Here is a 12174-nt window from a genome sequence, read left to right on the forward strand (position 1 = left end):
GAATCAGTGGATGGAAGAAATCTACCTCTCTCTCTTTCTCTCTCTGCCTCTCCTTCTCTCTCTGTGTAACTCTGACTTTCAAGTAAAAATAAATAAAATCTTTTAAAAAATAAAGAGCTATGCATGGATTTCAAAATTTCTTGCACCAAAATAAACTAAAATTTTAAAATTTCATTTACCATACACTTTTGGAAATATTCTCATATGGAAGAATCTTCCTTAAAGAAATGAAGAGATGGTGTAACACCATTACCTCTGTGCAATGGCTCTCAAGGTTATCAAAAGGCCAAAGAGACATACTACAGTTCTCAAGCTATTACTAGAACATGCAATTACTAGCACGGGCCCCGCCCACTGTTCTATATTCACGCGACATAAGCTGACCCAAGTTTCTGGTGTCCCCTCTTCCGAGTCCCGCAGGAAACACTCTCAGTGACAAAGTGAAGTGTGCTCCGCCCCTCCAGGACAGAGGTGGCTGCTGTGCTGGAAAGCCACCGAGCACCTTTTGTCACTTCCTGCTGAGTCCCATCCTTTTCCAGCGCTCGTTCTTTAAAAGCGCTGGACTTCACTCATGCTGTCAGTATAAACAAACACCCTTTTGTTTTAAACGCTACTGGCAGAGCAGCACTACATGTAACATTAGAATCACTACCTTTCCCATTCCTCAGGGGAGTAAACTTCTATTACACATGAAAACTCCAATTATTTTCCTTGTGACTACATTTTACAAAGTCCTCCTTTAACTGATACCCTAGCAAACTTGCTGTTTCAACTAACATACGTTGCGAATATAGGAAATTCCAAGTTCAAACAGGACTCCAATGTCTGGAGACGGCGAATTGGACCTGATGAAGCAATCGCCATCAAGCAAGCAGGGCAGGATGCCAGTCACCTGGAATGACAAGACACTCAGGTTAACGACAAGGATGCCAACGGGAAGGGGAGGGTGGTTTCAGTCCTGGTGCAGCTGTAAGCAGTGTCTGCTCTGCCATTACAACAGAGGTCTTACATGGGAAACAGAAAGCAGGTGCACGGATTCCATCAAGGATTTGGAGTAAGTTTAATGTCTCTGTTAAAGGGAATCCTTTCTCTTCTCTCTTTACTTAGAGCAAGTAGGAAGCAAGCAGTTCACCAGGTCCCCAGAGTCGTTACAAAGATAGTCTGCATACATTATACTTACATTGACCACAGTGCTTTGTAAACAGAACTCAAATTAAAGACTGAATTTGTTTGCTCAACTTTCCCTATGCCTGCCTTGTAAAACGTTCCTTTCCCTTCCCTTCTGCCCACCCCATTCCTACTCCCTAGAAAATCTTACCACCTTTTTTGCTTGTAAAATCCCACCAATCCTTCTGGATCTAGTTTCTCTTCTACCAAAGCTTCCCTGAGCTTGAGGACTAGAATTACCATCACCCTCCCCTGTGCTTCCCAGCACCTGGAGCCCCACCACCACGACAACCTGCCTGAGCGACAGTTATCAACACCACCCACGCCACAGGACTCTCTCAAGGCTTATCCAAGACAAGGCACGTGGGGGCTCTGGAGACGGGGGACAATGTGATTATTCATGTATGTTTCTTCCTGACTAATACAGATGTGTTCACACAAGTCTAGGAAGAATGCCTTGCACTTAATCTCATTCAACAAAGTAGCACATACTTACTACTTCTCTCTCCTACAGTTCATTTTTATGTCCCAGGAACTCATCAGAAAATTCTACCCTGAACACTTCCCCTCACAGAGATGCAACATTAACAGTGTGACTGTTGTGCCAAAGGACTAGCATGTTCTCCCTGGGGGCAGGAGGCCCAGAAGAACACAGGAGGCTCCGGGTCCTGCTCCAGACTCAGGTGCGCCTGCAGCACACGGCCCCGGCGCTGAGCCCATGCCCTCTCACTGACCCTCCAATCTCCCTTAGATCTTTGGATGCAATAACAGGAAGGTAATGAAGGGTTTTAGGATACAATAACACACAAGGAGTTAGTTGTGGGAGGGAAGTAAACACAAATGTAATAAAACCATGGAGGCAGAAAAACTTAACCATAGGGCCTGGAGGGCATAGCAGGTAGAGCCACCTGCTCTGGCATCCCATATGGATGCTGGTTCAAGTCCTTGCAGCTTCACTTCTCTGCTAACGGCCTGGGAAGAGCAGTGGAAGATGGCCCGAGGGCTTGGGCCCCTGTATCCACATGCGAGACTGGGAAGAAGCTCCTGGATTCTGATATCATGGCCATCTGAGGAGTGAACCAGTGGATCAAAGATCTCTCTCTCTTTGTCTCTCCCCCTTTCTCCCTGTAACTCTAAATTTTAAATAAATCTTTTTTTTTAAAAAAAAAGGGGGGGGGGCTGGCACTGTGGTGCAGCATCTCTCTCTGCCTGCAGTGCCAGAATCCCATCTGGGTGCCAGTTCTAGTCCCAGCTGCTCCACTTCCAGTCCAGGTCTCTGCTATGGCCTGGGATAGCAGTAGAAGATGGTCCAAGTCCTCGGGCCTCTGCACCCATGTGGGAGACCGGGAAGAAGTTCCTGGCTTCAGATTGGCACAGCTCCGGCCATTGCGGCCATTTGGAGAGTGAACCAACGGAAGGAAGACCTTTCTCTCTGTCTCTCCCTCTCACTGTCTATAACTCTACTTCTCAAATAAAATAAATAAAATCTTAAAAAAAAAAAGAAAAAATTAACCATAGGCAATTGATATTATAAAAGAGCACAAGGACAACTTTGATTCAGTGGTTTGAAACCACTTAATGTTGTTCCAGTCTGGACAGTGCCCGGATGTAATGTATCAGTTTCCTAGGTGTAACCCTTGATTTTATCTGAATAAGGCACAGTTGGAAGATTTCATTCCTGAAAAACATCATTTCCTAAATTTTATGTTTTTGTTTTCACTAAAAGGGCATTTTCTAAAATTGAACCCTGAATTCCACTGAATGAAATGATTCACAAGAATTGTTAATTTGGTGAGTCAGAAACATGAGCGATTTTTCTCTGTCATCAAAGAAAACGAAAGAATCTAAAAACTTATGTCTGTTTCCACATATCCTGTGCTAAATAAAAATATGTTACACTTTGACAGCCTCATCTTAGAACATTAATTACTCAACACTTCATAGGTAACAGTGACTCATTTTCTTTCCATTGCGTTCCCAGATTGCTTACCTGGGGAGAAAATGTCCACGTTTTGGGCTTCTTAGGTTGCCACGTGGCCCTAACTGCATGAATGTTGCTCAGGACCTGGAACGAGATTTCACCATCGGAAGTCAAGCTACAGAAACCGCCTGGCAACCTCACCGCTTCCCATGTCCCCTGCAGCTAACAGCAGCTGACCTGGATGGAGTGGGTGGGGATGGGAGAGCTTGCACTTCTCACTGCGTGCAACTCTGTAGTGTTTTTTTTTTTTTGTTTTGTTTTTGTTTTTGTTTTTTACATTAAGTAGGCCTATAACTTTTCTTTTCTTTTTTTCTTCAGAGTTTAGGACTTGGTCCCAAAGTCACTGAAGCAAAAAAATCATAATAAAACATTATTTTCCTTTATAAGTCTTAACACAAAATAACTATTTGTAGGGGAAAAGAGCAGTTTTGTACATGGGATGAAACGATACAAATTCAAACTTTACAGATAAGAGTTGGCTCTACCACTCATCTCGCTCACACATTTATATACTGCCCTTGAAATGTCATCTGGGCTGGCGCGCGGATCACTAGGCTAATCCTCCGCCTGCGGCGCCGGCACACCGGGTTCTAGTCCCGGTCAGGGCACAGGATTCTGTCCCGATTGCCCCTCTTCCAGGCCAGCTCTCTGCTGTGGCCCGGGAGTGCAGTGGAGGATGGCCCAAGTGCTTGGGCTCTGCACCCCATGGGAGACCGGGAGGAAGAACCTGGCTCCTGGCTTCGGATCAGTGCGGTGCGCCGGCCGCAGCACACCGGCTGCAGCGGCCATTGGAGGGTGAACCAACGGCAAAAAGGAAGACCTTTCTCTCTGTCTCTCTCTCTCACTGTCCACTCTGCCTGTTAAAAAAAAAAAAAAGAAAAAAAAGAAATGTCATCTGTGTGTATGTCCAAGTAGACCACACGTCTGCACGCTGTCTCGGAGTGTGCTTGTACCGAAGGCATGGCTATCTGTTACGTTACTCTCTGCATATTTCTGTGCATCATAATTTAAGTAATATTGATAACTCCAATAAAAATCAGATTTGGATATGAGGTAGCTATAAAATAAAGGGACAAATTGGAAAAAGAAAGATTTCTAGGTCTGGTTTCCATTTCTGTTATTATGGGCAAAACAGATTGATAACTGGTTGATATATTATTTCTTAATGAGTACTTAATGGTTTCAATTAATTTTTAAAAGGGTAAAAACACAAGACGGTGGTAAATTTTGAAACATGGCAAACACACCAGACAAATTAAAAAGCCTCAAGGAGCACCCAAACATGCTCCTCATCTTACTTCCACCATTAGCATCTTACTACGCTTGTTTTTATCATATAAGTCATCTGTCTCCCCTCTACCCAGCCATCAGTCCACCTTTTATTTTGATGCACTGCAAACCTGCAGACACTGGGAGATCTCTCCTTAAATGCATCACATGCCCATTATTAGCAAAAGCTTCAGTCTTGTTCAGATTCATTTTTTGATGTCAAATTGAACCTAACGAAATGCCCAAGCTTTATGCTTAATTGATATGTAATGTCCGGGTGGGAGGCACGCTGTCTAGGAACCACAGAGCCTGAGGAATGGCCTGGTGGGCACGGGGGTTGGGGGGTGGGAGGGAATCCACTTCCATCAGGGTCTAAAAGGAAGGAGGCACACCTGTCCCCGGGGCGTACACGGAGGCCAGGAGGGGAAACTGCACTCCCACTCTGACCTAGCAGTAGGGAAGCGGCAGTCCCCTTCCCCTGCCCGAGTGGCAGCAGAGGCGTGCTGAAACACGAGTTTACTGTGAAACTCAGACTCAAAATGTCACACCTGAAATACCCAGGGTTCAATTTTTTAAAAAATCCCTTATATCAAGAACCAGGAAAAGATCAACGTGGGTGAGAGAAGATATTCAACAAATACCAGCACTGAGACAACATAGATGTTGGAATTATCTGAAAAAGATTTGATGGGGCTGGCGCTGTGGTGCAGTGGGTTCAAGCTCTGGCCTGAAGTGCCAGCATCCAATATGGACACCAGTTCGAGTCCTGGCTGCTCCTCTTCCAATCCAGCTCTCTACTGTGGCCTGGGAGAGCAGTGGAAGACAGGTCAAGTCCTTGGGCTCCTGTACCCATGTGGGATAACCCAGAAGAAATTCCTGGCTCCTGACTTTGGATTGGCCCAGCTCTGGCCGTTGCGGCCATTTGGTAAGTGAACCAGCAGATGGAAGACCCCTCTCTCTGTCTCTAACTCTCTCTGTAACTCTTTCAAATAAATAAAAATAAACATATAATAAACACTCTAAAAAAAGATTTGAAAGAAACTAAACAAACATGCTTCAATAAGTAACTATGGACATGCTTGATATAAAGTCTTATGAAAGAAAGAGAAGAAAGGAAGGAAGGAAGGAAGGAATGGAAAGTATACAGAAGAATCAGATGGAAATTTTGAAACTGAATCACACAACCAAGATAAAATAAACAAAACCCCCAAACCCAACAATTCACTGGATAGACCCAAAATCAGAACAGAAACAAGGAGGAAATAATGAGCAAACTTAGAGATGGGAAAATAGAAATTAGACAGTCTGAACAAGTGAGATCAATTAGATGGTAAGGTGAATAGAAACTCAGGAAATGATCTAATGTGTATGACACCACAGTTCTAGCGAAGATTTGGAGTTGAAAGGAATTCAAGTAAATAATGGGTGAAAATTCCCCAAATCCAGCAAAACATAAACGCATAGATTGAAGAAGCTGAGCAAATTCCAAACAGAGTAAACCCAAGAAAGTACACAAGAAGCACCATACACTGCTGAAAAGTGAACACAAAGAAAAGATCCTGAAAGCAGTGAGGGAGGAAAAACACCTGGTTAACCGAGGGGGGGAAACAGTTGGAATGACAGGTTCCCTTCAGGAGCCACCGAGCGCAGGAAGAAGCAGCACTATGTTTCTCAAGTGCTGAAAGAAAAAAACTGCCAGCCCAGAATTCCCCGTATCTAGTGAGAATATCCTTCAAGAACACAGGGGAAACCGGCATTCTCAGATAGAGAAAGTCTAACAGAATTTGTCACTAGCAGATTCATCCCAAAACGATTAGGGAAAGAATCAGGAGATAGTCTTGACAGAAAGGACATGGTAAAACCATCTAAAATATCAGAGGCGAAGAAGGAACCACAGAAACAGTAACAACGCAGGCCAAGATCGCAGACTTTCCTTTGAATTTTCAAAATTACGCTTGACTGTTAAAAAATTATTACTGAATGATATCGTTTTCAAGGCGTGAGAGGAAATATTTAAGACAATCAAATTATAATGAGGGAGAGTAGAGAGTTAAAGGGAGGTAAGAGTCCACATGTTGCTCCCACTAGGAGGCTGAGATTTCTAGGCTGGCAAATGATGTATGTATAAGATAATACCTATAGCCACCATGAGAAAGCCATCCAAAGAGATCCACTCATGGACACTACAGATAATTCAAAATGGAGTTCTAAAAAATGCTCAAATAACGCACAGAGTGGCAGGAAAAAGAAAACAGGGGAACGAAAAAGAGAGGGAATGAAGGAAAACAACAAGTAATGCAGCTGACTACAGGCTTGAGGCTCCTCTCCAGGGCCTGCCTGCCCTGGACGCTCTCAGGTGTCCCGTCCAGAGTTCACAGTAGCTACCTCTGGGTGAGGTGGCCCAAGAGAAGCTTGTTCAAGCCAATCTTAGAAGGGGTGTCTTGTTAATTCTAGTAACAATCCTTTTTATTTGTAACTGGGCTTAGATTTATCAAGGAAGTCCTAATGCGGGCTGGCGCCATGGCGCACTAGGTTAATCCTCTGCCTGCGGTGCCAGCATCCCATATGGGTGCCAGTTCTAGTCCCGGCTGCTCCTCTTTCAGTCCAGCTCTCTGCTGTGGCCTGGGAAAGCAGTGGAGAATGGCCCAAGTGCTTGGGCCCCTGCACCCGCGTGGGAGACCAGAAGGAAGCTCCTGGCTCCTGGCTTCGGATTGGTGCAGCTCCATCCATTGTGACCACTTGGGCAGTTAATCAACGGAAGAAAGACCTTTCTCTCTATCTCTCTCTCTTACACTGTCTGTAACTCTACCTGTCAAATAAATAAATTAAAAAATCTTTAAAAAATTAAATTAAAAAAATAAAAAAGGAAGTCCTTTCAAACAAGTAAATACCATGACTGTTTTTTTTTTTTTAAGATCTATTTATTTATTTTACAAGCACAGTTAGAGAAAGGCAGAAGCAGAGAGAGAGAGAGAGAGGTCTTCCATCTGCTGGTTCACTCCCCAAATGGCTACAACATTCAGAGCTGGGCTGATGGGTCTCCTACGAGGGTGCAGGGGCCCAAGGACTTGGGCCATCTTCTACTTCTTTCCCAGGCCACAGCAGAGAACCCGGTCGAAAGTGGAGCAGCTGAGACTTGAGCCGGTGCCCATAGGGGATGCCAGCATGGGCAGCGGTGGCTTTACCTGCTATGCCACAGTGCTGGCCCCTGCCATGACTATTTGTGTAACTATTAGATGAGTTCTATTTTCTCAGTCTGGAAAGGTGATAAGTTAGCTTCATAAATTAACTGCTATTATTTGGATATAAAATAAGTTGTTATTTTCATATATTATTCAAAATAACATTCCAGTCTGATGTTCTCACAGGAAGAACAGGGAGAGGTGGAGGACTATCAGACCTACGAGAAAGCAAGCAATCCTTCTCTCCTTGGCCACTGCTGCCACCTTCTGGCTCATTCATGGCAGTGGTTTTGTGCAGACAGAGGGCAGACATGAGCATCACAGTAGCACCAAGTTAATTTACTTATGTCAAGTTCAGGAAGTAAGGGAGGCAGGCGAGCTTTTTCATCATGCTGGGAGTAGAACTTGACCTGAGCTAAACTAAATATACCTCGACTCCTCCACACCTGCTCCTCTCCCAGCGTGATGCCACACTATCATCCAAACAGGGATGTCAGAGGCACAGCGTCACACTCGACACTCTCCTCCCTCCACTCTCCAATCACATCCAAAGGTCGTTCTTAATCTCCTCAATCTGTCCATCAGCACCTCTCCTCATTCCTCCTTCTCCAACCTATCAACACCATTAGAGGAGAATCTAATCACACTGCTGACTTCCATGTATTGTTCTAAGTGCTTTACCTATAATAATTTATTAAATCTTCACATCAACCCTAGGAAATGTGTTAACAGACGAGGGAAGTGAGAGGGAACAGGGTCAACTAATACGGTCAAGGTCCCACACCCAGCAAACGGTGGAGCCAGGGTTAATCTCAAGTGAGCTGTCTCCAGATTTTGTTCTCCTGACGACAAAGACATCTGGCCGTGCTTTGACTGCTGTGCTGTACTGTCCCCCAGCGGTCAGCTCGTACTCCTTCCGCCCTCTCCAATCCATTCTTCAGACAGGAGCCAGGGATCGCCCCAAACCATAAATCTAATGTCACATCCTGCAGTGACTCTCACTGTTTTTTAGGATACAGACAAAACCCCTATGAACATGGCTCGCAGCATCTTACACCATCTCCATGTCTTCCCATTCTGTACACCTTCCTGCCCCATGGCTCCCTCAGAACCTGGGCTTGTGCTGCGCCTTCAGCCAGCTACCCACTTCCCTCTTCTTTGTCAGATCTCAGTTTAAGTACTGCCTCCTCTTGATTTGAGAATTCTTTTCTAACGCTGAGCACCTGGTGTTATCAATTTTACTCTAAGCAATGCTTTAGCTGACATCACATAAATTAGATGATCCATTTTCATTTCTTGTTCTGCACAAACTGTTTTCTAATTTTCCTTGAAATTTGCTTTTGACCCATTATTTATTAACTTATAATTTTATTTGTAAATGTTATTTATAATGTTATTATAATGTTATTTAAGGATAGTTCCATGTATCTTTCTGTTACTGATTCTTTTAGTTAATTCCATGTGATTATGTACAGGAAATATGGCCGCAACCAGAGACAAAGAAAGAAAAGTGGACAGCCCTGCCCCAACACAAACCTTGACAAGTGGCTGCTCGTAGTTAACCGGTGAAACAGCTGCCCACTGTGATCTTGTCTAGGAGGGACGATGTCCTAAGTTCTGCTTCGGTGAACTCCAGGCATTAACGTGTCCTAATAAATCTGTCCCTGGTATCTCTTTTACAAACATACAGGGCCCACGGGCCATTGGAAGTGTGGTCCGAAGTCATGTAGGCTGCAATTTAAACCCACCAATGCTGTGACAGCTAAGGTACGATGCTGATGAACCTATCAGTATTGCAAGAAACTTGGGATTGTTGTTCGGTTCTCAGGAAACAATTCCAGCTGAACCCGCCTGGCGTTAATAAACTGCTTGGATCCTCCACTGTCCCTGGTGCCTATTTGAACGGAGGGAGTTTTCCCACTCCAGGTTTCTGTAACAATTAAAGGCCATACATTGTATGAATTTCAATTCTAAATCTGTTTAGGTTTGTTTTATGACCCAGGTCCATCTATCTTGGTGACTATACCACATGCACTTTACTATTGAGGTGAAAGAAGTGGCATATGCATATCAGTCTCATCTATCTAGTTAATTGATGTTATCACTAATTTTCTATCTGTTCTATGTTACTGAGAGAAAAGTGTTAAAATCTCCTACTATAATTGTGGCTCTGTCCATTTCTCTTCAGTTCTATCAATTTTTAGTTCACATACTTCGGAACTCTAAAGTTAGGTATGTATACATTTAGGATTCTTACATCTTCTTGATGCACCGTCCCTTTTATCTTTATGTAAAATCTGAAGTCTACTTTGTTTGATATTAATCCCTTTTGAGTGGCATCTCTCCCATCCTTCTACTTTCAACCTACTTATTACATTTAAGGTGCCTTCTTGTACATTGCATATAGTTGGGTCTCTCTGACTGTAATTTTAATTTGTATTTTCCTGATGACTTACTGCAATTTGAGAATATTTTGACCACTGGAGTTTTTTTAATGCATATTTTCTCTTACGAAGCACTTTTTGAAGTCTTTTGCTCATTTAAAACATTAGCTACCATTTTTATTTCTTCCTGATCTTGAGGAAACAGTATTCAGTGGTAAGTATGATGATGCTAATTTTAATTTTTTTCTTGTTGTCCTTTACCAATTTGAAGGACTTTATTTTGTCCCTACTTTATAGAGAATTTTTTTAAAATCATGAATCAGTGTTAAAATTTGTCAATGATTTTTAAATCTAATGAAATGATTTTGTGATTTTTTTCCCATTAATATGAATCATAAATGTTGATTACACAGGTGTATACATTTGAATTCCTGGAATAAACTCCACTTGGCCATAAAATATTGTCCTTTTTATATACTGTTAGATTCAATTTGATAATATTTTCCTCAGGACTTTAGTTTCTATACTCATCAAGGATACAGATACTATAATTATTCTTTCTTGTAATGTCATATTTTGGTATCAGGTTTTCCAATACCCTAGGGAATGAGCTAGAAAGGACTTCCTCTTTATCTGCTCTTGGAATTGTGTAAGATTGGCACGACTTCTTTCTTGAGTGTCTGCGGGAATTAGCCAGGGAGGCCATCCGGGTGTGGAGTTTTCTTTATGGAAAGGTTTTGTTTTTTATTACAGTTTTAATTTCTTGGACAGAAGTTATTCAAATTTTCAATCTCTTTTTGTTTCAGTTTTAGTAAATTATGATTTTCCAGAAATTTATGTATTTCATCAAGGTTGTGAAATTTATTGACAGGAAACCAATTATGATTCCCCCTATTGTCCTCTTAAAGGATTTGTGGTAATGCCTGTTTCCACATCATATATTGACCATTTGCTTTCCTTCTCTCTCTTTTCTGTAAAGATCTGTTTATTTGAAAGTCAGAGCTACACACACACACACAGATCTTCTATCCACTGGTTCATTCCCCAGATGGCTGCAGTATCCAGGGCGGGGCAAGGCTGAAGGCAGGAGCCAGGAGCTTCTTCCGGGTCTCCCAGGTGGGAGGCAAGGGCCCAAGCACCTGGGCCAGGGAGCTGGATTGGAAGACAGGCAACTGGAACATGAACCGGTGCCCATATGGATGCCAGTGTCGCAGACAGCTGCTTTATCGGCTATGCCACATTACCAGCCCCTCCTTCTCTCTATTTTTAAAAAAATTTCTTGATAAGTCTTACTAGGTATTTTAAAAATTCATTATTATCCTCAAAGAATCAACTTCTTTTATTTCTTCTTGTATTAATTATTTTCTATCTCATTAACTTCTACCATTATCTTTATTTTTTCCTCATTTCTACTTCAGGTTCATCTCACCATTCTTTTTCTAATCCTTTGAGTTGGTAGCTGAGAACACTTTTAGTTTTTTAGTTTTTCTTCCTTTCTAATATATGCAATTAAACTATACTTTTTCAGGTAAGCACTATTTAAGCTGTATCTCAGACTTTTGTTTTATACTATATAAAAATATTCTCTTTAGGGGACTGAGTGGGTGTTGTGGTCCATCCAGTGGGCTAAACCACCACTTGGGATACCTACATCTGCATTGGAATGTCTGGGATTGAGTCCTGACTCCACTTCCAAACCAGCTTCCTGCTGCTGTGCACCCTGGGAGGCAGCAGATGATGGTTCCAGGTCCCACCTATGTGGGAGACCTGAATGGAGTTCCTAGTTTCTGGTTTCGGCCTGCTGTTCTAGGCATTTGGGAAGTGAACCAGTAGATGGAAGATCTCCTTGTGTGTCTCTCTCTATCTCTCTCTTTCTATCATTCTGTCTCTCAAATAAATAAAAATAAGTAAGTCTTTAAAAAATAATTCTCAGGGCTGGTGTTGTGGCATAGTGGGTAAAGCCTCTGCCTGCAGTGCCAGCATCCCATATGGGTGCCGGTTCAAGTCCCAGCTGCTCCACTTCCAATCCAGCTCTCTGCTATGGCTTGGGAAAGCAGTAGAAGATGGCCCAAGTCCTTGGGCCCCTGCACTTGTGTGGGAGACCTGGAAGAAGCTCCTGGCTCCTGGCTTCAGATCGCTACAGCCCCAGCCAGTGTGGTCATCTGGGGAGTGAACCAGCGGATGAAAGACT

The 12174-nt window shown here is 43.0% G+C and overlaps 1 protein-coding gene across 4 annotated transcripts in view; it reads right to left on the reverse strand.

Annotated features, from left to right (window-relative positions):
* NPHP1 (nephrocystin 1) overlaps positions 1 to 12174 on the reverse strand; it is a 58473-nt gene that overhangs the window by 17763 nt on the left and 28536 nt on the right. For all 4 annotated transcript variants that reach the window (XM_051836307.2, XM_089326092.1, XM_008253984.4 and 1 more), the window contains exons 12-13: positions 3158 to 3232; positions 782 to 892 (exon numbers count right to left, since the gene is read on the reverse strand). In XM_051836307.2, the coding sequence (XP_051692267.1) occupies positions 782 to 892; positions 3158 to 3232 (186 nt within the window). The remainder of the gene's footprint in view (positions 1 to 781; positions 893 to 3157; positions 3233 to 12174) is intronic.

Source organism: Oryctolagus cuniculus, chromosome 2 (genome assembly GCF_051225735.1).
Source record: "Oryctolagus cuniculus isolate XC-2025 breed Fujian yellow rabbit chromosome 2, ASM5122573v1, whole genome shotgun sequence".
Lineage (NCBI taxonomy): Eukaryota > Metazoa > Chordata > Mammalia > Lagomorpha > Leporidae > Oryctolagus > Oryctolagus cuniculus.